The sequence below is a fragment of the Vidua macroura genome, chromosome 3 (assembly GCF_024509145.1).
Source record: "Vidua macroura isolate BioBank_ID:100142 chromosome 3, ASM2450914v1, whole genome shotgun sequence".
Lineage (NCBI taxonomy): Eukaryota > Metazoa > Chordata > Aves > Passeriformes > Viduidae > Vidua > Vidua macroura.
The window spans coordinates 22925788-22952295 of NC_071573.1; the positions used below are offsets into that span (position 1 = coordinate 22925788).

The 26508-nt window shown below is 39.3% G+C and overlaps 1 protein-coding gene and 1 long non-coding RNA gene across 2 annotated transcripts; one reads left to right on the plus strand and one right to left on the minus strand.

The window, feature by feature from the left end:
- On the minus strand, positions 1-26507 carry IARS2 (isoleucyl-tRNA synthetase 2, mitochondrial). Its single transcript, XM_053974727.1, has 23 exons — positions 26304-26507; positions 25709-25831; positions 24716-24872; positions 23574-23722; positions 23435-23484; positions 23232-23341; positions 23056-23146; positions 22561-22676; positions 21438-21607; positions 20567-20657; positions 20183-20334; positions 19073-19233; positions 11605-11707; positions 10901-10994; positions 5630-5738; positions 4746-4848; positions 3656-3781; positions 3150-3281; positions 2466-2572; positions 1525-1670; positions 1201-1391; positions 485-629; positions 1-373 (listed from the first exon to the last, which is right to left on the minus strand). The coding sequence occupies exons 1-23, from the start codon at positions 26505-26507 to the stop codon at positions 219-221; spliced, it is 2985 nt and encodes a 994-aa protein (XP_053830702.1). The 3' UTR covers positions 1-218.
- LOC128805795 (uncharacterized) lies at positions 371-2485 on the plus strand. The gene is made up of 3 exons (XR_008436568.1): positions 371-418; positions 958-1137; positions 2447-2485. It is a non-coding gene; the product is annotated as an uncharacterized LOC128805795 (long non-coding RNA).
- Position 26508: the final 1 nt, after the last annotated feature.

Here is a 26508-nt window from a genome sequence, read left to right on the forward strand (position 1 = left end):
TTATTTTTAACCACCCTTTTTATTAAGCTGAAAAGTGATATACAGAAGTAGTGTATATATATATATATATTTATATATATACACACACACATAAGGTTCCCCAAAATACATGATACTCCTGCTCAGGCTGGGGCTTAAGCATCTGCTTCTACAGGTTCCAGTATGCAGACCTGCTGCTTCAGCCACTTTGGAGCAGCTTTTGCATAGGCATTTTGTCTTCACGTGCTCCCCTTTCCAGCAGCAAGGACTTGGAGGCACCGTGGGCAGGGAGTGCTTGAGGACTCGGCCGTGTATCTCCTGCAGCGAGGGCATTTTGCTTTGGCAATGGGTCGGGCTATAACTTTGTATGAAGATTGTTCACAGATGTCACCACCTGTCAAAGAAAGTGTCATTGCTGAGAGAGGGGCAGGAGCTGTAGGTAAGACTCAAGGCAGGAACAAACCTGTGTTGTAGTGCAGGAGTCTGTCTGGAATGGTTCTCTTACCTTCCAAGTTAATCAGGAAGGTCCCTTTTATGATGTTTGCATCTGAAGGTGTTTCTTTGGGGAGCTCGCTCAGCAGGGTTGTCTGGGAAGCCATCATTATCTCATTCAGCTGGGAAACACTGGAAGTTTCTTCTGCCTGCAGTGCCTAGGGGACAGAGAGCTTTCAGACTTGGAACTTGGTTTTGTTTCTCAGCACCATCCATTCTCTAAAATAAATACTGAGCTATGGTTCCCAATCAGAGTGGATGGTTTGAACCAAGAGTCTGATTTACTCCTGCCAGAAGCAGGAGGACAGACTTGAACTGCAGTGTCCAAGAGAAAGGGGCCTGAGGGCCAAGCAGCTGCCTGTAAGCCAGCATTCCAAGGGACAGGGCCAGGAGCATCCCATCCTGGGATGCTGTATTAGAGCACTGCCAGCAGGGTTAAGGTGATCCTTCTCCAAGAAATAAAAGTTGATTTTTTTTTATTGTCAGGGTGGTCAAATACTGGCACAGGTAGCCCAGAGAGCTGGTAGGGTTTCCATCCTCAGAACTACCCAAAAACCAACAGGCAGAGGCCCAGGCAACCTGTTCTAACTAAGCCTGCCTGAGCAAGGGACTGCGCTGTACAGGCTCCAGCAGTGCCTTCCACCTCCAGCGTTCTGTGATTGTCTGGTAAGTACAAAGCAGAACAAAGGTTTCACACAGACAACACTACTCTTAGTTGCATTTTTTTACCTCCATTAATTCAAACAGCAATCCAGGCTCAATTACAATGATGACTTCATATTCCAAAGCATTCTTGCCAGAGATGGACCCAAGGAAGGAGTCTCTCATTGCACATGCACCTTCTATTGCTTCCTCAATGCCAGGCTTCTTCCATGCTGAGCTTGCATTAATCCAGCCAGTACGAAACACACCCTCTGAGTCTTGAAAGCAACACAAAGCAATTCTTATTTTAGTCTGAGTGTTTATGAAATGAATAAAAAAGAGTGGCGTATTTCTGTAATTGCAATTAAACAGTGCACTAAAGGACTTGCTTAGCAGTGGTACATGCTTTACCTTTCTTGTAAGGGATATACTGGAAAACCTCTTCTGCCAAGTGGGGCAGGATGGGTGCAAAGGAGCGGACGACGATGTCCAGAGCCTCTGCCAACACGGTTTGACACGAACGACGCTTAGGATCCTTTGCTTCTTCGCAGTAGAGCCTGCAAGACAGCAGGGAAAGCTGGAAAGTATTCCTATGTTCATGTTTCTGCTCAAGATCCACACTTCTGGGACTGCCACTGGACATACAGAAGTCTGACCCACCTAGCCTTTGTAAGGAAAGCTTTTCTGAAGTGCCCTTCACTAGGCAAGCACAGTGGGCTACAGACAGGACCATCTGCATCTGTAGCCACAGGAAAAGAAGATTCTCAACATGGTAATTTGGGGAGAGAGAATCTGTCCTCAGGGAGCTGAGCCTGCAGCTGTCAGTCCTTTGCTCTGGTTCATCTGTAAACCTCAGCATTAGGGCTTCTTTCTCTTCCCCCCACTCCTCCTTTACTCACATTCTGGAAACTAAAGATCAGTATAACCTGCACCCTTCCTACCCCATGAAACAGCCCTTGCACATTTACACAGGTATCTGTCACAGCCTTAGGATTCTTTTACTGATCTAAAAAAACAGATAAATACACTCAGTTGCACAGCTAACTGCTAAAAGCCCTTCCTCCTGTCTTCCCAAATTCAGATGCACACCCTTTCTGGGTAGAAATATAGATCAAAGATTCCATCATTAAGTATTTATTTGGTTTTAAATGTGCTCATTTGATGACCTTTTAACGTGTTCAGTACCACCAGTGGACAGAAGAGAGCACAACAAGGACAACCACTCAGCTGAATGCACTGAGAGTCCTCTGAAATGCCTGTGTTCACTCAACATTCACCTGGAACCTTATTACCTCTATCTCAGACCCATTCATTTCTTTTTTCCCTTTTAAAGCCAGCAGCAAGGAACTCACCTGTCCTTGATCATGCTGAAATAGAAGTTAGACAAGCTTCTGGAACAGAATGCTTGCAGCAGTCGAACAACTTTGCTATACTCATATTGTTTGTAGGCTTCTGTAACCTGGGAGAGGGAGGTAAGAACAGTGCATTGGTTTGTATCACACAGCCCCTGATAAACTAAACTTACAGAAAAGGGAATGAGTGGCAAAATGTCTGGCAGAAACTTTAAAAGGTTGTTGGACGGGGAAAAAAATGAAGTCAGTTAACAGGTCAAAGAAATATTTTCTATTCAAGTTTGAGTGGAAAGAAAAGGGGGAACCCTAGAAACTAGGCCCATGGTTTCAGCAGAATGGTTCTGAGTGATAGAAATGTCAAAGTTCTGTACAACAGCAAATTTCCAAAGCTCTAGTTTTTGGATTTGGTTTTCTTAATACGTATCTTTAACTATTTTTAAAGACTACTAATTTAAGGCCTTGGGCAATTAGTGGGAAAATCTGGTTGATGTCCAAACCAAGTTAAGAATGCTAAAGTCTTCCTCAAAAATTGAGATGGGCATAAGGGAGTACACATTGCATTGAAGGATCCTTTGTGGTTGTAATGTGCCTGCTTGACACACACACTTTACTCACACACCTAAAGAAAATATAACAAATGGAAAACATTACACACATGTTCATCTAAACACACTTGCCTCCTACCTTGCTGCCATATTCGTGCAGTAAATGCAGCATGTATTGATCCACTATGTACATCTCTGCTGGGGAGATGGAATCTGTCTCTGGGTTGAAGCCCTCCACGTTTCCCAGCATGAAGCGTAGCGTGTTCCGGAGCTAGAACAACCCAAAGCAATTAAACATTATTAGCCTTCACTTCAGATGAAACACAAAATGCTCATATTCCATCATTAACTAAAATTGACTACTTTTCAAAATGACTGTTTGAATAGTTACAAAGGCATCATAAAGAACACATGGCAAAAGGACCTACAGAAAAATAAAGACTGGCTGTTACCGAAGCACAAAGCTGTGAAATGAGTCTTTTTCTCAGCACACTTTACTATTTGACCCACAGGTGTAAAAAGCAGTAGTACCTCCCTAAATAAGCTTGAAAAAGCTTTCTTTAGCCTAAAGACTGGAAAGCTTTGCAGGCAAGACACAGAGGACCTGTTGTTGGGATGAACAGTGTTGGCACTGGTGGCTCTTACCTTGTTGATGTCATCTCTGGCAGCATTGAGCACCACAGGCCCAATCATCACCTCTGTGAAAACATTGGATTCTGCCACCCACCAGCGGAGAACATCAGCACCGTATGGAGGATCCTTGGTGTGATCCTGAGGACAGACAGGAAAGCACAGAGCCATATAATATCTCCAGGTGGAAGGGATCCATAGGGATCATCTAGTCCAACTCCCTGCTCCTCAAAGGACTACCTAAAACTCTGTCCATGTGCCCAGAGGCTGCTGTGGTTGGAGGCTTCCCCCTCTTTTAGCAGGAGTTACTGCTCAGGAGTAACAACTCACACTTGCAGCACTCTGTGTACAGGCAGTGCTAGAACCCAGGTAAGCTGAGAGAAACTCATCTGCAGGCTTAAATCCTTTGAATGCTTATCATTAAAATAGCAATGTTAATATCTGAAACTACATAGGTTTTTTTTTCCCCCCTCAGACTGTTTTCAACTCTGAAAATGGCTTTTCTCCTTTGCAAAAGAACAGGAACAATTGTATGTTTTAATTAATTAGAGGACCAAGTCATGCAAGGATTGATTCTTTTCTCTAGTGAGTGGCAAAATCTGCTCAGCAGCCTCAGAAATAGCAACAACAGGAGTACGGAGGGAAGGAAAGTCAGAGCATCACTGGCAGTGCAGCCTCCCTGACCATGGAATGAAGTTTCCAGAGTAAGTAACAGCCTGAGAGCAGAGAGATTGCTGGGGTGCCACTGCTGCATCTGACTGCTCCACTGCTAGCCACACATGGTAGGCTTCAGTCAGTTTGACAGCAGAGGTTCATTTTTTTTGTTTGTTTGTTTTTATTATTCCTCTTCTCCATTACTCCATCAACAATGGTAAAAAGGAACCATTCTACACCCTCTGCATAATTTTCTTTTCTCTTGGCAGAGAACGAAGGTGAGGGGTTTTCTTGCACTGCAGCAGAATCAACACAACTCAAGGTTTTCAGTCCAGCCAAATGGAACTGCAGTACAGCCAAGGAAGAGCCTGACAGAGTTCTGCCACAAGACAGCTGCAGAATCTGGCAGTGAAAGGTTGTAAGTTCTGAGAGACTCAGGAGCTTGACCTACTTCGCCTCCATTGATGACAACATCAGGGTCAACCACGTTGCCAACAGATTTGGACATCTTCTCCCCTTTCTCGCCAAGAGTAAAGCCATGAACCACCAGAGTCCTGCGGGAAAGATTTTAGTGAAAACAATATCCCAGGGAAAAAGCTATGCTAAGAATTGATTTCTAATGAGAATATTCTTAAGTCAAAGCACACAGAACCCCCCTGTTTTGGTGAGCCTGAGGCTTCATCCCCTGAGTTCAACCAACCATGAATATACCCTGTACTACCATCTACAGAGAGCAAACAACTTTATTTTCCTCACTTAATTTTGTTGTGCAAGCAACAGATCGTTTAGATATCCAGGGCACAAGTATTTCAATTAATTAAAGACTAATGTGTTATTTATTTTTTAAGCCAATATATCTCTCAAAACTGCACAGCCTCCTTGCAGCTGAGCCACATTTCCCTTCCCTATGCTTTCCATCTTTCAGGAGATAAATGGTGTGCCACAGCTCCAGCAGAACACACACAGCTATTCCCAACTCCCTACAGCCTAATGTTGAATTCACAAGTCAGTGATCTTAGGAGATCTGCACACTGCACTTCACAAAGAATTTCTTTAATTGTAGGAGTGGGAGAGATAGCAAAAAGCCAGACTTGTATCTGATAATTCCTAAATTACTAAGAATGAAAACATTATTAGAATTATGATAGAAAAAAAGTTAAACAGTAAATGAATTAAAATCTAATATAAGAAAAACTTTATACTGAAAATGTAAGAACACAAATCAGATACTTGGTACTGGTTTGATTTCTCTTGTTTATACACTACTGTGCACACTTCCAAAAGCCCAATATTCAATAAATGGACTAGAAACATATTTGCAATCCACACACTTACTTGTATGGTGCCTTTTTCCTTGCTGCCACACTGGTTAAGAGAGAGGACTGAAACCAACCTCCTAGCTGGTCTTTTCCTTCAAGGTATGTATCTGCTCTTTGATCTGCACCTTTAAAAGCAGAACATTTTATTTGAAATATCAGACCTTGTATCTTAAAACAATTAAAGGACAAAATCTCTGAAAGTGATTAGTAACATTTATCCTGCTTTTTAAACCCAGTAGGTAAATTACTTTTCTAAATTGTGTGTGGTTACTTAACTATGATACAAGGGATTAATTAGTATCACAATTTTTAAAAGAATCCAAAACTTGCTACATTTCAGAATTTAACAGATAAGCTTGCTCTCTCCCAAACTAAATAATAAATTATGAAAAGAAGCAATCATGCTCAGATTGCATCACAGAAATTCTCAGAATACTTTTCAAGTGTTCCTAAACAAACTGGAATACCCAGTTTGCTACTGGAATTACTTTGAAATTAATGAAAATCTATGCCACCATCTGAAGCTTCCCCATTTGGAATTACCCAGGGCACAAGGCACAGAGGGTAAGGTGCCCAACCAGCCCATGAAAGGCATTTATAGAAGAGAGCAGGAAGCTTTGGCAGTGACCACATCTCACCTGTGACAGAATTTACATTTTTGGTCACTGGTGTTCCAGAAAGATTAAAAACTTTGGCAAAGAGTTAGGACAACATGGGAAACAAAAAGCCTGTTGGGGATAGAGGCATCTGGAAAAGCCTGGCTTGGGAAGGCTGAGTAGAAATATTATTCCCTGTAAATACAAACACAGAAAAAAAGAGGAATGCTAGGGGAGAACAAGTGGAGCTAATGAGTACTTTAGAGGAATATTGGGCTACAAGGCAGGCAGGGTATTAGCTGACTGCACATTAAAAGCAAAAGAGCCAACCCAGCTATTCCACAGGGTTGAGAGAGGACAGCACAGTTTAAATGGCTTTACTGGTGGAATTCAGTCACTGCACAAAAAGGTACAAAACTTGTTGACTCAAGAAGTCCCTCCTTGTCCTAAGCAATCCCAGACAGGTCACCAGAGTGAGAACAGAGTAATGTGAGCACAGCAGAACATGCAAGTCAAAGCCTACAAAAGTGCAAAACCATACACTATTTGTCAGAAGTTTAGTTTTGATTCTACAAGTTGATGGTGTTGTTTTCTCAGTATTCAGACAGAAGTTTCTCTACTCAGTCTTTATTCACTATCTCCTCTTTTCCTCTTCCTAGGACCCCTGAGACAATGATTCTTTCTGCCGCTGACACACTTGATTTATTTGTTTAACTTAATGGAAGTTTCGATATTTAGATCCATCCTGCAATAAAGGGAAGTTCAACATTACAAAGGTCAAGGCCACGCAGTTCCAGGTAGCACAGGAAAAATGTGTGGGTGGATATCAGGTTTTTACACACTTGCTTATTCAGTCAAGGAAATCTACAAAGAATCTGGAGTTTAGAAGTACTAAAGTAAGGAGCAACCTTTGTATTAAGAGACTACAAAATACTTGTGAGGACAAGATAAAAAAAGAATATTTGTGGTAAGGAAGACCATAACATTAGAAAATCTGTAACAACACATTTGTTACTTACAACTAGTTTACTAGTCATTGGTTTTAGAGAAGTGAACTTTTCATGGAAATGCCAGTAGTTAGAGTAGAGAAGAATGTCAACAAATAACTGATTACAAACAGCAAACTGGACTGGGCTTTTCTGATAGGAACTAGTACATCTGGCAAGCTGGTTACTGGTGCTTGCAAAGTTAAGAGGCCTGAACATTTTATCTGTAAATACAAACATGGAGTTTGCATATACAAAACCTGCCTTATAAGTAGCTCCCCTTCCTCAGTATGTCCAACAACCCCAGAGACTTTTCTGCTGTTTATTTTAACTGAGGTATAGTACATAGGTCATTAAAGTGAATTACAGTTTATGATCCTTCTGGTTTGGATTTCAAGATTCCATATCTTTGATCTTATAGACTTTGACTTTTAGATTAAACATAATGTATTTTGATGCCAGGAATGAACCAGCTAAGATAAATTCAAGCCTCTCAGTCAGCACAAAAGTTTAAACACTTAGATAGGCAAGTTGTAAAATAATCACATTCATTCAGTTAAACATTAGCCAATAAGATAGGGAAAAAAAGTTATGATGTTGAAAACTACAATCATTGCAATACCCACAAAACTGTGGGTAAAAAGCTGTGTGACTTTTACCAGTGGCAAATCACATCACAATGAAGTCCAGTGTGCATTTTTATATGAAATAGTTTAAAAAAGAATCATCTCAAGGTTGTAGTAAAGCTGGCACTCTGCCCATGCAGAAAATGTAGAAGAATTTTAAGACATTAAAGAAGAATTTTAAGACATCTCTTAAATGGATGCTTCAGAAGGAGCTACTGAAATGAGTTCTGTCAAAAGGCTGAACTTCAAAGCAAAATAACAACAGAACAAGTGCTGGGCACCACAGCATTAAGTATTTAAAATTAACACATGCTTTTGAAAAAAAATTTGCTTTTACCAAATTTTCTTTTTGGAAGCAGTGGATTAACACTCTTCTACCTCACAGCAGCATTGTGAAAATGCAGTTATCCATGTATGAAGCACTTGGACTTAAATTTTAACACTGCATAAAACAGTTCTTGCCCCCAAAAAATTTGAGGCATGTGTACCAAGAAATAAACAGGATGAGAGGGCACAACAACTGTTCAGTGAAAATAGTGTTAGGCAAACAGAGCATTAACAAAGCAAACTGCATCCCCAAGGAATTTTAGGGGATTTCAGAGAATGTTGCACTTGTGGATTTGCTCTCAGTGATGCTAGTGAGTGGTTTTTATTTCACACACAGTCTACTTGTAGCTGTACAATTTTGAGTTTGTGACTACAAATCTAGTAGCCAAATCCCTGATTTTAGTGTGTAAGTTGCACCTGCCACACTGCTGACATAGAATGGTTTAGTTAATCTGTCATTTAACTACAAGTTGTACCTTAGTCACACCCAGGCTGGAAAAAGGAAGCCAACCATAATTTAATGGAACAAGAGTAACTTTAAGCCATGTCCATCAGAAATAGGCCCAGTCCCTGGAAGGAGATGCAGCAGGGCAAGCATTAGAAATAGGGCTGTGCAAAGGCAAAAGGTAATGCAACCTATGATTTGCACCATTGGACTTGGCTGTCACTGAGCAATTCCTTTAACCTCATTCAGCAGAATCTCTCTTCTTGTCCCTCTTCACCCCCTTCCCAACCTGCTGTATTTGCTGACAGCAATCTGTGTGGCCATCAGCTAAAGGGATTCATTTTGTAACAGCTCCACCTCCTTTAGTAAGCTCGGACACCTGGGTCAAGTGCACTGAAAACTCAGGCCAAGTTCTGAGTCGCAGAGATGCTGGAGAGAAGGAATTATTTTCACAAGACAGAACTGACAGGGAAATCTGTAACATCTATTATTCCTGCTGGTTACTAACAGATCATTAACTTAGATTTTTCAATAACTTGGGTTCAGGGCAGAGTGAAACAAACATTTGTCTCAGTTTTAGCCATCTTTTATATCCTGCAGTTGCCCTGAAAGTAACTCGTGCTGTGAAAGAACCTCTGCCACCAACAGTGACATCAGAAGGCAGCAACAACCTCTGCTATCACTCATCTCCTACCACAAAATTAGTTCTTCTTCCCATAATGACACTCTCTAAGCAATCTTGGATTTCTCCATGAATTCCATCTTTTTTTCTCCAAGAGTACTTTGGAAAACAATCTCACCCATTAGCCTGTCTGTAAGCCTTGCTGATTATCATTGATATTGGAAGAAGTTCTGCAAAAAACTTTAAAAACTGGAGTGTATTTGGAATATAGATAACAAAAACTCTTAATTCAACAACTTCTCTTGCAAAGTTTCATAAAAGGTGAGTTAAACCAGTAATTTTATATGAATCACAGACTGTACTTCACTTCCGGCAGTGGCTGGAAGCCTCACTTACACAGAAAAAAGGTAATGCAATTTTTGTGTAATTTCTGAGAATAAACAGGGTTAGGAGGTTACACTGCTGGATAGCCAGTCCCCAGCTTTGACAGCAGTGGGGCCACTCCAGTTATGTCACACAGCAGAAGAAGATGCCTTACACACACCAAGCTCCAGCAAATTTCATCAAAAGAGAGGGCCAGGTGGAGAACTGTAATAGTTCAATGAAAGAAGTCTGTACTGTGATAACCCCAACATTTATTAGACACTACAGAATCCATGTGAGAGCTTTACACAAATCAACAACGAATCCAGAGTCTTGATTCTGCTATTCCTTATGAAAAGCTATCTCCTTTACACAGGATTAGAGGGCTGAGGTGTTCAGCCCTTTAACAATGCAAGTTTGTGACTGCATAAAATACCACTACTTTGTTATACCTTTCAAAATCAAATCAAAAACATTTTTAAAGAGCATAAACCTCAATATATGTAAAAGTCTTCTAGAAAATTAATGTGTGCTGATGGTACTGTTGCCTGATCATGTTGCTAAGAAATAAAACTCTGGTACTAACGTGTTTTATAATTCAGCAAGATTGTTATCATGTAATTGTGTACAGAGGGTTTAAAGTCCAACAGACTTGATGTATGGGACCAGACTCCTCCTCTAGAAAGGACTCCTGACTTTGCACTATCCTCCAGGCCAACAATGTATATTTTACATCTTTTTATACAAGTATCTGTCTGCTACCTACTGAGTAGCAACTACTGGCAGTAGGAGCCATAAATAGCATATAGCAAGTATAAATATTTTAAGCCACAATATACTCCTTTAGTTACTGAAAGTAATCAGAAGTGAAAAAGCACACCTACACTTTTAAATTATAGAACTTAGACTCAGCAGCTGATCTCAGTCTTGTTTTGCTTCAAATAGCACAGAAAAACACAGACTGAAATTTGTTAACTAAAAACAATTTAAGACTACCAACTAGCAGCAAAGTACCTTGGCTGTTTGTGCCATGACACTTCTCCACTCAAAACAAGTATGAAGTGATTAGCAGTTACACAGAACACCACATGTAGAATCATTAGAGCAGAATATTAGAAAAACCTCAACTTTAATTATGCTGAAAATGAGTTTGCCAACATTAAATCCTTATCTTTACAAGCAAAAGCAGCTTTACAAATCACAGCCAGCCCGCTGCTGGCATAATCTGCCTCAGTTTTTCTGACACCAACACTGTCACACAGAAGAGTTATATTTTGCTCCCCAAGTATTTTAAAAGAAGGATCTACACAGGACTTCTTTACCTTCCAAAACATGAGCCCAGGAAGTTCCACTGTCAAACCAAATGTCTAGGACATCCTGTCCCTTGACATAATCCGAAACATCACGACCACCAGCCTATTGAGAGAACAATTATTAAATAATGCAAATAGAATACTCTATATCGTGAAGGCTTTTCAAAGCTAGAAATAAAGCAAATTTGGTTTCTGGACCAGTTTTGTACAGGTTCTGTTACCAACTTTGTGAGTGAACACAAAATAATGCAGATAATTTTTGACAAGAGTTTTCAGATAATTACTGATGGAAACTCTAGGTAGGGCAAGGAAAAATTACAAAGAAAACCTCAGATGGCACAGTAGCACTACAGCTTTGTGCTAGCTTATGTACAGAATTGTCAAAGAACAATAAAAAGTTAGGAAGAGCTAAATAAAAATTCTAATCCATCTTAATGACCAAGACCTAAAATATATTTGGGCTCATAATTTGGTTAATTAGGATGCCACTTTCCTCCTGATCTAAGAGGAGGAGGATGGAGATCTCTGCCCTGAATTAACAGCATAAATCCAATTGTGTGTGTTCTGCCCCACTTAGATTTCACTTTTTGAATACTCCTTTCACAATGAGGGTACAAGACTGAAGAGGATCATGGGAATAAACAAAATGTTTCTATTATTTCCCATCATTCAACTGTCTTGAGCACCTGCTGTACCTGAAGTCAGAAGTTTACCTTTGCTACAGCCTCTTTTGATAGGAGTTCTTCGATAGGGAGGGCCCACCATGCATCTGTCCCTTGCTGCTCCACTATTTTGATGACATCTGTGATGCTTTCACTGGGTTAGGAGGAAGAAAGGGGTTTATGAATGGAGGAGTTAATCACACCTTTCCACAAGTATCCCAGACCCAAAGCAGTGAGAGATGCTGATACACAGACCAAGCTATTAGAACCTGTGATTTTCCAGCTTCTAATCCATACAAGACTTCACAGAGCTTTCTGCCTGCATTAAATACTTTCTGGCTTTGCCTTCCAAGATGGGAGGATTTGTACAACATACAAAAACCCACACGGATTCCAAATATCTTCTTCTGCAAATATCTCATAATTGGGGTACTCAGAAAAGATGCCAGCAGCTTGAAAACTTCTAAAATCCATTTTATTTGCTATTTATTGACCTTGAATTTAAAGAAACTACACAACTATTTCCCCTCAAAATATCTGCTCTTTTTAACAACAGGTTTATTTTTCCTACTGGATACAGAGACTTTGAGAACTCATGTGGAAAGGAGTGAGGAAATGACAGCTTTTCAAGTAGCACACACACACACACATATATGCAGCTTAAGCTTCCAGTTGCCTGAATTTCCCAAATTTAGCAATATATTTTTCAAATTGTAATAAATGTAAATATATTAATTATATATTAAGATATTAATTCAGTAAGAAACTGAAAATTCTGCACCCAGTAGAGGAGTGATAATAAACCATTCAATGTATACTCTGAAGGCAATCTATGAGTTCATAACATATATCACCAGCTAGGACAAAGGTCCTGAAATAAACAGGTATTACAGAAATAAGAAAAATTAATAAGTTAACTAAGTATTTTTTCTGATCTGAACAGATAAGGCAACCTCAAGGTGTGCAGTTCTGTGCACTATTTATGACACATTCAATCCTTGGTCCCAGTAGGTAAGACTATGGGGAATTGATTTTTAATATTGCTTAATACCAAGTCTAGACATAAATTAAGGTATCTTAAAGAACCAAAGAGGAGCCCCACACACTTTGTCTTGCTGACACACAGAGCACTTCCTAAATAGGTGATTTTCAAGACATCTGCTGTATTTAAGGAGTACAGCAGAGATCATCATGACCTGCCAACTTCAAACTAAACCTGCTGTGTTACCCAGGCCACCAGGGACTTATTTATAACTTGAGAAATGAAGATTTAATCAGTTAACTAATTTCTTGACACAGTATTGCAAAAGGGGGAAAAGTAAAATAATTATCTGGCATAATTGATAACTGTCTTGAAAACACAGAAGGCAGATGATCTTCAGTCATCACTCAGTTTTGTGTTTGGTTTTCAGCACAGTATTTTACTGCACTGCTAATAAGCTGAGCTACATCACTAAAACATTTAATGGACTCTTACACTCAGGGTTTAAGCACAAAAACACGTTCTTCAAGAAGCTGTAAAGCAAATTAGTTCACTTCATGACACGAGGTGCAATGGCAAGAAGAAAATCCAGTTTTGCTCCTGACTGCTCAAATCATGACAGAACATCAATTTTCTATCAATCAATCACTCAATCATCAATTAATCAATTCACTTCTCAAAATAAATTCCTGTAGAACATCTCAGCAGATTCCCTTCAGAGAAAGGCCATTAAGCAGCAATACTCAGACATGGATATCCCTGTGGCACCATCACCATTCTGCCCCTTTCAAACCAGCACTGCATCATTCACTTTCCATTTTATTGGTGGTAGTACACAATTCATGGCTTTGTAATGTGTCTGCTAACATTTATCTTGCTAAAACAACACTGAGGAGCTCCAGTTGTCAATGGTACCACTTCTTTCCAGAAATATTTGCACAGAGGCCTGTTTGGCTGGCTATACTTCCAGTTGTGAGAGTGTTACTTCTCCAAGACAAAAGCAAACAACAACCCCAGTCCTGGTACAATTCCTGGCAGATAGCTGATATGCAACCCTTATGTCTTGCCTCCTTTACCCTAAATATTCAAATTCAGAAAGCTCACAGGAAACACAAAAAAGAAATTTGCCTCAGCCTGGACTAAACTATTCCAATGAATTTGTCTTTTGAAGGATGAGTACCTTCCACTGACAAAGCTGGATTTACACCCTGACCTTTAGTGATGATACTGCAGCACCCAGGAACATTTTAGAAAAAGTAGTAACAATATTATTTTTCACTCTTTGCCAATAGAATTTTCCACCTTGGATTCTTCTCAAATACACTTTCAGTGTATTTTTAAAGACAGTTATAGATAACCAGTTGTCTTCACCTGAGGATTTGAAGAGCTCTCTCCACAGTTTCCATGCCTTCCTCTCACTGGCTGAGTCTTAGCCATGGAACTCACCAGCAGAAGACAAGAGTAACTAAATTAAAAAGAGGATGATTTACCCTAAAACATGTTTATTATCATGTAAAATATTTGTGTATGTTGAGTGATTCATGCAAGAAGTAATTCAGTGCTCAGCTAATGGCTCTGGCCTCAGTGAGAGCCAGAAAAATTCTCTGAACGAGAAACATATCCACAATTAGTAGAGAAAAGCTACCAGCACATCCTGTAAAGCAGAAAATTTAAACAGGAGCTAAGCCTGTCTTCCACATAACTTTTTCCTATTGCAAATACACTTCAGTGGAGGGACATAAACTCCAGTGATTAATTAATTTTCAACCTATATATTTTTAAAATATTCAACAGGTATTTCACAGTATCAATATTTGGAGGGATTTATAAAAGGTGATAAATCCAGCTATAGATCAAAACTAACAGTTATCTTGGACAGCATATAAAAAGATACTCTTAATAAACTATTTTTTCCTTTCCATCAGAGGTGGGGGAGGGGAGACACAAGAAGGAAATAAACCCTTGCTCTTACTCTCCCCTTGGGAAACCATAATGAAATGCCTGCTTTCATTTACAGTAAGTATTGCCAATGTCACACAAGACTTGTGTACCCTTGCAGATACACCATTCCCACCAAACATACCTATCAAGTATATTGCCATGCAATGCAAAGATTACACTATTAATTTATGAAATGCAGATTTTTTAAAGACATTTTTGCTACACAAGAACCAACAGGTGCAATTATGCTACAGATAAAAGTTTTCAGATAAGTAAAAGGAGGTCAGATTTGTGTTATCAATTACTTACAAGAAATAAGGAGTCAAGGACTGGGAAGTAAACTTTTTATTGAACTCTCAAAATTCTATCATACTTTCAAATCATGTTTTAAAAAAGTACAATATTTTAGCAGTGCAAGTTTTTTTCGCTATACAGTGTTTCCCTACAGAATATAAGTGAACATTAACAAGCATTTTATAAGAGGAGATAGTTCAGATGAAAAATTTCAAGGGTAGCTTTTCAACAAATCTTTTTTACTCCTACATTTTGAAAAATACAAGTCAAACACAGTCCCTGTATTTGCCTCTGCTCTGCTTGCAGGATCCTTATGATCCTGAGAGAAATAACTTTATTTAAGTTATCTGCACTGTAAGGAGCAGGATTTTTGCAAAGTACTTTTCTGTAAGGTGCAAGTGAAAACCACCTTGCTCAAATAACTACTCATCACTTTATAATCTGCAGCCTTCAAGGTGAGCATGATAATTCCCCGAGTGAGCCATAAAGGCACTGTAAAACTTTGCCCTGTATTCAGAGGCTATCTGGAAGAACTTGCATTACGTGTCCCTGCTACGCTCTGACACCCCTACAGCAATTCACGCTACCACAGCTCCAGCCAATCACCTGGGAGCCAGATATTGATTATGCTGCACACTTATTTAATCTGTTAACAGAAATTAGGCAGCATTAAGATACAGTCAGGAGCAGAAGAATACAGAGCCTGATGTTCTCTCCATTTCCTTTCCAACAGCAGCAAAGAGGGAAAGTTATCTTCTGCTTTACAAGAACGTCGATACTACAGCTGTAAGTATTTAGGGGATGGTAAGCTGCTATTAATTGCAATTCATTAAAATGTCTTATTATGTTAAAAAACAAATTAGAGCACAGGACAGACCTCTTTCAAAAACATGTTGGGTTTTTCTTTTTCAGAAGTTTAATTTATGTGTTAATCAATGTCACAGGGAAGTGGACAAAGGCTGTGAGGCATTAGAACAATCTTTGCAATACTACTATTTATTATTATATTTATATCTGAACAGTGAATTTGTAAAGCAGTTATTGCATGAGGTCATATTAAAGAACGTATCTCACATTTATTACCTGTGCTAAGCTACTACTGGAAATACAATTCTCATATTTTAGTTTTGGAGCTCTTTCTTCTTTTCTATGAGTTACAGAGTTTCCTAGATGGAGAATGTTTTCTCTTGAAATCTATTAAATGTTGAAAGCTGTCACACAGCACAAGCATCTATTTGTGCACGTACTTTAAATTATTTAAAGTCTTTTTTCTCCATTTGTGCAGAAAAATCCCACAGAATCTCACCTCTGTATTCTTACTGAAAATGGCAATAATGAAAAGTGCTCTCTCTTTTCTCTCTCTTTCCTATAAGGGATTTTTAATAATAACTTTTACAGTCCTGGTCACAATATGATGCAGCATACTCTGCATAAAAGAATTTAAACATCATTGGTATATTAAATTTCTAACCACAGATGACAATGTCATTGAATCAAGTATCTTTTAGGGTTATGGGGGGGCCACAGCAGCAAGGAGACGCATAGAGATTCTGCATTGAACATTACAAACTACCTCCTGGCTTTTAAGCTAGAAAGACTGGATTGCTGGTGTGGCAAAAACACTGTTAAGAGAAAGCAGTTCCACCTTGAAAGAAGGGCTTTCAGCAGCTTTTCACGTGACAAAGTCAGGGACAACTCTCAGAGGGAAACAGCAGTTTATTTTCGGGACTTTTTTTTTCCTTTTAAAAGTCTTTTTACAGGTGATACATGAACAGAATCACTGAAGATTGACCACTGGTGCTCTCATATGTAACAGCAACTCCATGTGGACTACACTGACTTCCAGTGGAGATGCTGTTACTTTTGATGGTCACTCAAAAACTCCACAGCAGCTGCTACTGAAAGGTTGCTTATCCAGCATTCAAGTTAAAAACAGCTCATGCTTTGAAATGCAAGTTATTTACTGGTGTTTTAACTATATTAATTATTCACACCGTCTAAGTATGAAACTTCTTAAAAAGTACGTCAGTAACCTGTTGTAATATGGTTTTCAAAATGATAATGCAAATGTAACAGAACAGTCAGGCTTAGCTGCTGTTTTCAGTAAGAACTGGTGTCCAGGAAAATGACCTATGAATTGACAGACTGTCTTCTGCATTTGCCTGTCACTTCTATAGGCCAATATTCTGTGCACTTCTACTCTAGTTACAGAAGTTTCCTACACTTAACTTTACAAATATTTAAGCTCAAACTTTTTAGAATATTTAATTATTATTTAATATTTTAATATTTAATTTAATATTTAATGACTGCTTTATACTTTACTTTGAAAATTCCACCAAGAGTAAGTAAAGTTAGAAGTAAAGAGTACTGGCTATAAATGATCATCTGAACCTGTCAGTCGAATGAAATAAATCTCTTTTCAAGCATAGTGAATATGTCTGGATTTTTTCCTAAATGCCTCTCTATTCCCCAGATCAATTCTACCCAAACATGCCATGCTGTCCCCTCGTTCACTCCCCTACAAGTCTCACTGCTGGGTCAACATCTACACACAAAGGTGGAGGTGTTAAGCTATGGCATGCCACATCAAAATGCTGCAATTGCCACATTTTGCAGAATTTTGGGAATAATCTCACACAGCTTGAGCACTCACAAAAGGCAGGGGCTTTAATACAGGTCATGACCTTTCAAAGTGATTTTACTACAACCTAAAGGAATTCCCACACATCCCTCCTTTCAAATGCTTTCTGTCCCAGCTGCTCAGTGTTCAGAAGGAGCTCCTGCTTCATGGTGCCCTTCACATTTGAGTGCCAACTGCTGGACTGGTTTCCGTTACACTTTTTTGCTTGTTAAACTACATATTTAACAATTTTTAAGCAACACACACACTCTCAAGCCTACTCTTCAACCAGAATGCAAAAAGTATTCCTCAGAAATAGTAGTTTTTTATAGAGACACACACATGCTTTTTTGCAGGTAAAATGGTTTTATGTCCCACAAACCCTCCAGCCATTTATTTCCTGATGTGTGCCAGCATTATCCAGGCACTATAAACAACATTGTGACTCTTGTGGCCTTTTCTCACAGTTATTGCCTACAGTGAGAGAGCCAAAGTACATCTCTCTGCACACCTACACACCCAGTCACACCAGGTGAAGCTAAGGATTACCTGTCTAAAGTCCATTCCCTGCTCTCCACACCCTGAGCCTCACCTCCTACTGTCTACTATCTATTGCTTGTGTGCTCAGTACAGCCTCTGGAAAACATGCTGGACTCCTGCAGTACATTTACTCAACACCAGAATAAAAAAAAGTTCTGCAACAGTATTCAAGTTCATCTCCAGCTGTGAAAACTTATTATGAATTTTCACAAAAGGTTGTAAAGTTAAGATGTACTAAACAGAGTTACATCAGCATATCTCAAGGCAGAAAAAATTATGGAACTAATTCAATGAATAATTCAAAATTATGGAATTAATTCAATACTCTTTTTATGAAATCACCTCTTAGAGAGCATTCACAACTGAAAACCTCTGTTCTCCAAAGAAGTAAAAGCAGAACTCTATTACTCCTTACAGGACACAAAAGGATTGTATTTGATTGAGTTTCCTTGTTTTAAAGCATAGCTTGGATTTCCTCTGCATTATGTTGTCTGTAATTCCTGAAATGCAGCGTTTGCAATATCTGGATACTATTAACCAAAAGATGGCAAAATCAGGCTAGCATCTGAAGATCTGGACACACTACATCATATAGCTAAGGGTCAGTTACACTTGAGACTGGTCTTCAAAACTACTCAAATTTTGTTCTGAAACAAAATAGACTTATTTATTCTGCAACCAAAGTGGTTATTCCATTTCAGATCTCACTTTCACTTAATTGCAAAAAGCTATTTTGACACAGTACCTGGACTATTTAATGTACAGCGGTACAATTACAGTTGCCATCTATTCTAACCACAACTTGCATTTCATTGCTTGCTTAAATGGAAAGGCCAGTCATTCATGACTGTCAGCTCATTGAAGACAAGGGATGAAAGCAGCAATTAACCTCGAGGGGAGTCTTCAGATAACTTAAGTATTTAAGTAAATTGATTCCTATTATTTATATGTAAGTCACTTCCAGCCACAAGCTTTTGATTGTTTTAACTTACATCTAAATGAGATCTGTGTATAAAAAACTACAAGTAAAAGCATGCATTCCTACTTGAAATAATAAGAAGTTTTATAATATCATTAACTGCAGCACAAGAGACAGTGCTTCTTCTGTCACTTCTCTGTGTCTAAGGCTAGGCAGGTACCTGTTTATCAAGCATTCTCCCGTGCTCTTCTGATAAAAAGCAGGAATTGGGACACCCCAGCATCTTTGCCGTGATATGCACCAGAACGTCCTTCTGTCCAGCATCTCCAGCATCCTGTTCACTGCAGATGTAGGGATCACTTTCACTTTTTTCAGCACATCCTATAAAGGAGACAGTAAACTGTTGAACATGCTTCAGCTTTCCCACAGTTAATGTCTATGCTGCCAGTAAAATACATTACAGATCTACTCTCCTATTCCCAGTATCAAACAACATATTCTCAGACAACTGCCAGCTGCTCTTCGATAACTTATTTGAACACTGCATATCCTGTGCACTTCCCAACCAAACCCCAGTTATCTGGTTCTCTAGCAAACACACCCTAAAAACAAGTTAAAAATGGCATCAGTGACTGAATCTGAAGTTTAAAACCTGACTGTATCTTGTACTCTTGTCTACTTTGAAAATCCACTTTGATATGAACTGTCTGTAGAGGGTTACCACTCACTCCCAGCCCTGCTGAGTAACCACTGTGTTTTCATCCATTCCAGATAAGGATGAATATGGAATATACACCTCATGCCCTAATTAGAATAAAATCACTGTTACCCTAAGGTGCTAGCCTGAATCTTCTCTGGATCTATGTAACTTCAAAGAGCAAAAGACCCCAAGCTTTAAAGTTATTCAAAATAGGACTGTGACAAAATTAACAGGGCAGCAAAGAAAGATGTCTGGCCACACAAGGCTAGCCTAAAAAAAAAAAGGTTAATTTAACAGTGATAAAATTGTCTCTTCTGATTTAATTCCTTGAAACATCATATTTAAAAAATATATTTTAGGGAAAAAAACATCAGTAGCTCTAAGAAACTTCTACATCTGTAAATACAATGAACAAATATACCAGTCAGTGTAGCTACCCTGGATTATATCAACATTGCCAAAGGAATCAACAACATATTTCACTTCAACTAGTAATTAATGCTTTTCAACTACTGTTCATAAACCCTAGAGAAGACCATATTTTGGAGGGAACTACAGCAAGATTTTTTTGCTGATTCCAAGTAGCAACAGTTATCTTCAATTGTCTCATAAGAAAACAAAATTACATACCTGTGCTGCAGCCTTCACATCTGCTGTGTTTACAAACCACTGTTTGCTGGCACGAATAATAATTGGTTTTTTAGTCCTCCAGTCATAGGGGTAACTGTGCACATATTTCTCCTCTTTTAACAAACTCCCAGCTGCTTGAAGCATCTTAATGACTGAGAGAAAAAATGAGGCAAGATTAAATTTCAGTTTGAACATATGGCTGCTGTTAAACTCAACTCAGTCCTTTCCATAATCAACACTTAGCAAGGAATGCCTTTACCTCATCCACATTCAAAATATGGCCAATTTATACAAAGTCTCAAAATATACCTTTATACATACTCTCAAAATACATGCAGGACCGTAAGTGATGAAGTAATAAATGGTGAAACATCAAATACTCACCAGCTTCGTTCCCTTCTTCAAGGACATTCTTGTTTTTAAGTTCAGAACCTGCTGCTTCTGTAAAATACCCACTTTCATCCACAAGGCAATCCTGAAAATAAATAAATTAATCATGTCAATGAAATACCATGTGGCAATTAATTATCTTTTTGGTATTCAAAAGTGAGTTAAATACTCTACTGGGTGACTCCTTTTCTCATGAGTAACAAAATATTTAAGTACATTTCAGATTTAGCGAACTGCAGTTTCGTAATCTACCAGGTAAGTGAATTTTAGGTGTCAGAAGAAATGAGCACCATTGCATTTGTACACATACCACAACTATCATACATCACAGTCACTGGTATTTCAGTGACTTTTCAAATAAACAGTGCAAAATAAAGGCAAACCTAACCCTCCCCATGCCTCATATCCTGAATCTTCACTCCCATCAATCAAACTGGCCATGCATAAATGAGCTGTATTTATGTATGTGTTTAAAACAAGCTTTGCTGAAAAAAAGTAACAATGATCTACATAACAAGTGACTTACTGATCTGCATGTATAAGACAATTCTGAGTAGTGAGAGTCAATATCTGAGAAACATTCTCTGTGTTCTCCTTTAAAAAACAAAACCACACAAAGAGCAGAAAAATCTGATTCTAAGACCTCCCCGTAAGTTTTAATTAGCAGAAGGAAACTTCATTCTTTTATCCTGATGCACATTTCCTTAAGGTTAGTCTTGCATTCCTGCAGGCCATTAGTGATACTCACATTTCTGTGAATGCTTCAAAACATTTTCAAGTTTCATGCACAAATTAAAATAAATAATTTTAGGGGCACACATTCATTTGCAGGAAATCAAGAGCAACAGCTGAAAAGATAAAGTACCGTGGGTAGCTGATGGTGGGAAGCTACGCTGTAATCTTCCATACCATGAGCTGGGGCTGTGTGAACTAATCCTGTCCCTTTTGTCATTGTCACATGATTTGCAGGTAACAGGGGAGAGACTCTGCCAGGAATGGTGGGATGAGCACAAGAACCATCTGCCAAATCTGCACCTGAAAAATACAAGCAGAAGATAAAACAGAGAAACACAATTCACGCGTTCAACTTCTTCTGTCAGAGAGCAGAAAAAGAACAAGTGTAACAAACACAGAAGTACTATTATTAAAGCCTTGCTGAAAGTCAAGAATCACAGAGCTTGAGGAATGTGCCATATGACAAAATGGTGTTCACCGAATGATTTTCTCCTAGAAGGAACATGTTTAAGAACTGCCATCACAGATATGTACACAAATACAGAAATATAATTAATTATTGAATATATGGGAAGTTGAAAAGAACAGGTTCCAATATGAAATTTATTTTTAAGAAGGTTCAACTCTACTACTCTTAGATGTTATCTGTAAATCACATGATTCAAAAAGGTGGAAGCTGTGAGGAAAAAAAACACCCCAGTAATTTCATCATTAGGTAAAAACTTCCTAAAAATTTCCAGCACTGAACCACTGATGGAGGCAAATGAATAAAACTCACAAAAAAACACACTAAATCCCAACTTATGACACTGAATCCCAAGCCTGCCTGTTAAGAAATGCCACTATGCAGTTTTCTAGGATGTCAACGCAACTGCTTTAGTTTGTCCAGACAGACAACAGCCATCTACAATACCTCACCAGTCATGCTTGTAATTAGCTCCCCCTTGTCATCAGCAATGGATGGAAAGACAAACTGCACTCAGTGTAATTAAGATTTTGATACTGAACAGACTTGCACTCTACATTTCATTTTTCCAAACATGAAGCCAGATTTTAAAAATTCATTTGTAATCTATGGATGATAATTTGAGCTACAATACACCAACAGTAAATCTGACAGACTCCTCCTCTTCTTTGTATTATTTATTGAGGCATGTTCTCAAATTATAAACACATTTAATCCATCAAAACTGAAGCAGTTTTGAGACACCTATCAGCAGATTTCTAAGCAATTTAACAATATGAAATCCTACCTTTACATGTTGATACAACTTCAAACTGTGTGTCCAGAACAGCAGCTGTAGATTCAACTCTATCTGCAGCAAGGATGAAGTGTTGTCCAGTCGTTGCACATTTTACAATTGAGTATCTGCAATGCAAATGTAAAATTGTGATACTAAATAATTACAAATACCAGAAAGCTACCAATCTGTGAAATGCTTCATCTCTAAAAGACAGACAAGTAGGTTTTACATGTCCAATTCACTCATAAGTCTCAAAATTCAAGGTAATCTTTCCTCATGAAGAAGAAATAATTTAATAAAAATTTATACAGAAGTTAATATATTAGTAGATATAGAACAAAGCTTACAATTGCATCACTTAAAAACAGAACAAAACAAACCCTGAACAAAACCCAGAAAAGATGCCTTAAGTAAATTGCAATGGCAGACCAGAATGTTTTAATTTTGCTGCTAAATACCAGTAAGGACTGACAGAGACAACTGAACCAAGCGGAAGACACCTACACTGAGTCTGGCATGTAACAAACTGCTTGATTGGCTGGCACAGTCCAAGGTTGCGTGGTCCAGACTAGCACACTAGCAGGGGATGATCCATCTACAGATGTAAATTAGAAGCACTTTACTCACAGTTATAACAAAAATCAAAGCTGTCAGTCTCTAAAGCTACAGAGAAGCCATACCTATCACAGAAGTCAACTTAGGCGGCGACTTCAGCAGTGGAAATTTCATGTACACAGAGCGACTGATGTGCTGCTCATTGTACTCGAGTTCTGCCTCAGCCAAGGCTGTTCTGATACACATCAAACACAAGTTACACACTGCAACATCAAAAGCTACTGGCATCCTTGCTAAAAGTTTGAAGACAAAATAGTAAGTTACTTACTTTGTTGAAGGGGACCAGAACACAGGTTTATAGTCACGATAAATTAAACCCTAGAGAGGACAGTGAGGGGAAAAAAGAAAGTTAGGAGAACCAAAACTCATCAAAAATTAATACAGACTTCCACAGAAATTCAACATACCTTATCATACATCTTGTGGAAGACTCTCAGCTGGTTTGCTTCATACTTTGGATCAAATGTAAGGTAGCAGTTGGCCCAATCTGCCATCACACCCCAACGAATGAAGGCAGATTTCTGTTTCTCAATTGCTCTTTCTGCAAATGCTCTGGCTGAAGGGAATGGTTCCATTAAGCACATGGTTTAGCACACTAAGATCAATAAAATACCACTTAAAATGCACTACTGATTTTTTTTAAAGTAAAGCCAAAGCTGAATGTAGTGAACCTATGCCCTAACTATTACGGTTCAAAATACATACATTTCAGACTGGTTGTTACAAAAAAATGACTGCAAAGAGTAAACAGGAGTGGCATTTTTTCACCAACACAGGAAAATTAAGCACATGTCTTTAGACTACAAACTTTCTTTTTAAGAAAGGCAGGGGGAAATATATTTTGTTAGGAAGAAAAATTTCTTAAAACAAGTTCTCAACATAAAACTAATAACAGTGAAAGTTAACTCCCTCTGCTTATGCTGATCCAAAATTTTTTAAGTAACATACATCTGAAAATAAGTTAGTCCATTTCATTACCAAAATTTCAAATTAAAGCAGTTTCAATTGCTCATTACAAAAAGCTTTGCAGCTGAATGATGCCTTTCAACCCATTTTGAAAAGGGGGTTTGAAATTATTTGAAATTATTTCTTCAAAAATGTTTCCATATAATGCAGACTTTCTCCAAAAGGATCCCCCCTATAGTTTTGTAGGATTGTTAAAAAGTCAACAAATACATTCCTACATGTGATACTGAACCAAACTGTCCTGAAGGAGCCTGACTTCTACATGCATCTTTTCAGTTCCTAATCAAATTCAGCCTTCAAAAACCAAAAGGATGCTGATCTGATAAATAGCAGCTTCCTGCCACTAAAGAGTTAATCAAAGCAGACATCCAAATCTCCTGCCCTCCTTTTGTTTTTTTTTTTTAACTGATGGTCAATGCTCTGCATGCCCACTACAGCAACAAATTAAGCCTGTGTGAAATGATCCCATTACATCAGATTCCAGCCTGCTCTATCTGCTTGGCAAATACACCCAGTGAACACAGAAAATGTCACCCATAGCTAATAGAAAAGGCCACAATAAAGTCTCACAGCCTTTATTTACCTCTCTGCCGAATTTCCATCGGTGAAAGATTTTCAGCTCCTTTGACTTCTGACAGTGCCCTCAACTCAATTGGCAGCCCATGGCAATCCCACCCTGGCACATAATGCACTTTATAGCCTCTCATCACATGGAAGCGATTGGTGATGTCTTTCAAAATCTGAAAAGCCATAAGTGTCTGTTATCACTTTAGCTCCCCCATGTGGAACAGCCACATTTGGAATTAAGCTCCTCCTGTTTAAAAATACAAATATCAAAAGCTGCAGGATAAATTCATAATTAAGACCAGAGAAGCTCTGGGTGCCCCATCCTTGCAAGTGTTCAGGGCCAGTTTGGATGAGGCTTTGAGCAACCTGGTCTAGTGGATGGTGTCCCTGCCCATAGCAGAGCGTTTGGAACTAAATCATCTTTAAGGCCCCTTCCAACCCAAACCACTCTGTGATCCAAAGACCCTGAAAGTTTTATTTTTCTTGCCTACCATTTTGTACATTGGCAGACCCTTAGAAGACCTTTGATCCAAGGAGTTCACAACCAGTGAAACTGAGAAATGCATTTTATAAACTTGCAAGACTTGAAGTGAACAAATGTGACTTGCTCTCATTTTTAAAACAATGAGCTGGGCCTAAAGCACTGGCCTAGAGCACATTGCTGCAGCCCAAGCTCTGGCACTGGGATTGTGAGAAGCTGTGGGTGACAGCTCACAATCTGAGTCTTTCTCACTTTGCGGTCAGCGTAATGCTGTGAATCTCAAGGCTGAATCAAAATGAGCTCTAAGCATTCAGTACATGGTATTTATGTTGGGGTATGGTATCTATGTCAGCATGGCAAAATATGCCATCCACATAACCATACCATTGGTTTTTAAAAGCCCCAACTACCAAAGCCCCAAGCATTTTAAAGTGTTACTAATTTAAATGGGAATGGAGAACACAGGGCACATGACAGCAGGTTTTTTACTACTTCACAAGCATAAAGTATGAACAAGTAAATATTTACTTTGTTTAATGCATGGCCAACATGAGGGTCTCCATTGGCATAGGGTGGTCCATCATGCAGACAAAATTCCTGTTTTGTCTTCCTTTGCCTTTGCCATGAATACAGTTCTGAAAAACCACATTTCTGTGGAAACAACAAGAAAAAGACCAAAACCATCACAAGTCTCTGCACTTCCAAAAAGTCTGGATGTGAAATTTACAACAAAAGCAGGCAGGTAAACAAATACACTTTTCTAACTCCACAAGAGAAGACATTCGTGGGTTTTAAGTACAAAAAAGCAGGAAGAGGGTGAAATATTAGGCCTGAGATTATTATCCTAGCACTACACTATCCGGACGGTCGTGACTCTCCTCCAAAACAAACCGTATGAAAACTTATGACTATCCAAACTATATATACCTCAACAGCCTCAGCTTTTCTAAAAAGCAGCCGGGACGGCCGGGTCGAGGGAGAGCCCAGACTCGCCAGAAGTTCGCCCTGCGCGGCGGGACCGAACACAAACCCTGGCGGCCACCCCCGCCCTCCTGCCGGCCCGGAGCTCGCCGCGCCCGGGGGAGCCCCACGCCCCTCCCGGGGGAACCGGCCCCGGCCGCACCTGCTGCGTCTTCAGCTCCGTCTCGGGCTGCAGCCGTCCCGGGAGCTGCGCGGGGAAGCGGCTGCGCGGCAGCAGCACCGTGTCCCGGTACCGGGAGTCCTCCCGGCTCTCGGCCGCGGCCTCCGAGGCGGCGGAGCGCGCCCAGCCCCGGGCGGCCCCGGGCCGGGCCCGCGCCAGCGCCGGCGCCCGCCAGGCCCGAAGCATC

Coding starts and splice junctions, on each gene's coding strand:
- IARS2 (XM_053974727.1), bottom strand. CDS start 26,507: ATGCTTCGGGCCTGGCGGGCGCCGGCGCTGGCGCGGGCCCGGCCCGGG. Junction 23,342..23,434: donor TTCTGGTCCCCTTCAACAAA/GTAAGTAACTTA, acceptor GATGTGTATCAG/AACAGCCTTGGCTGAGGCAG. Junction 1,392..1,524: donor GTATATCCCTTACAAGAAAG/GTAAAGCATGTA, acceptor GTTGCTTTCAAG/ACTCAGAGGGTGTGTTTCGT.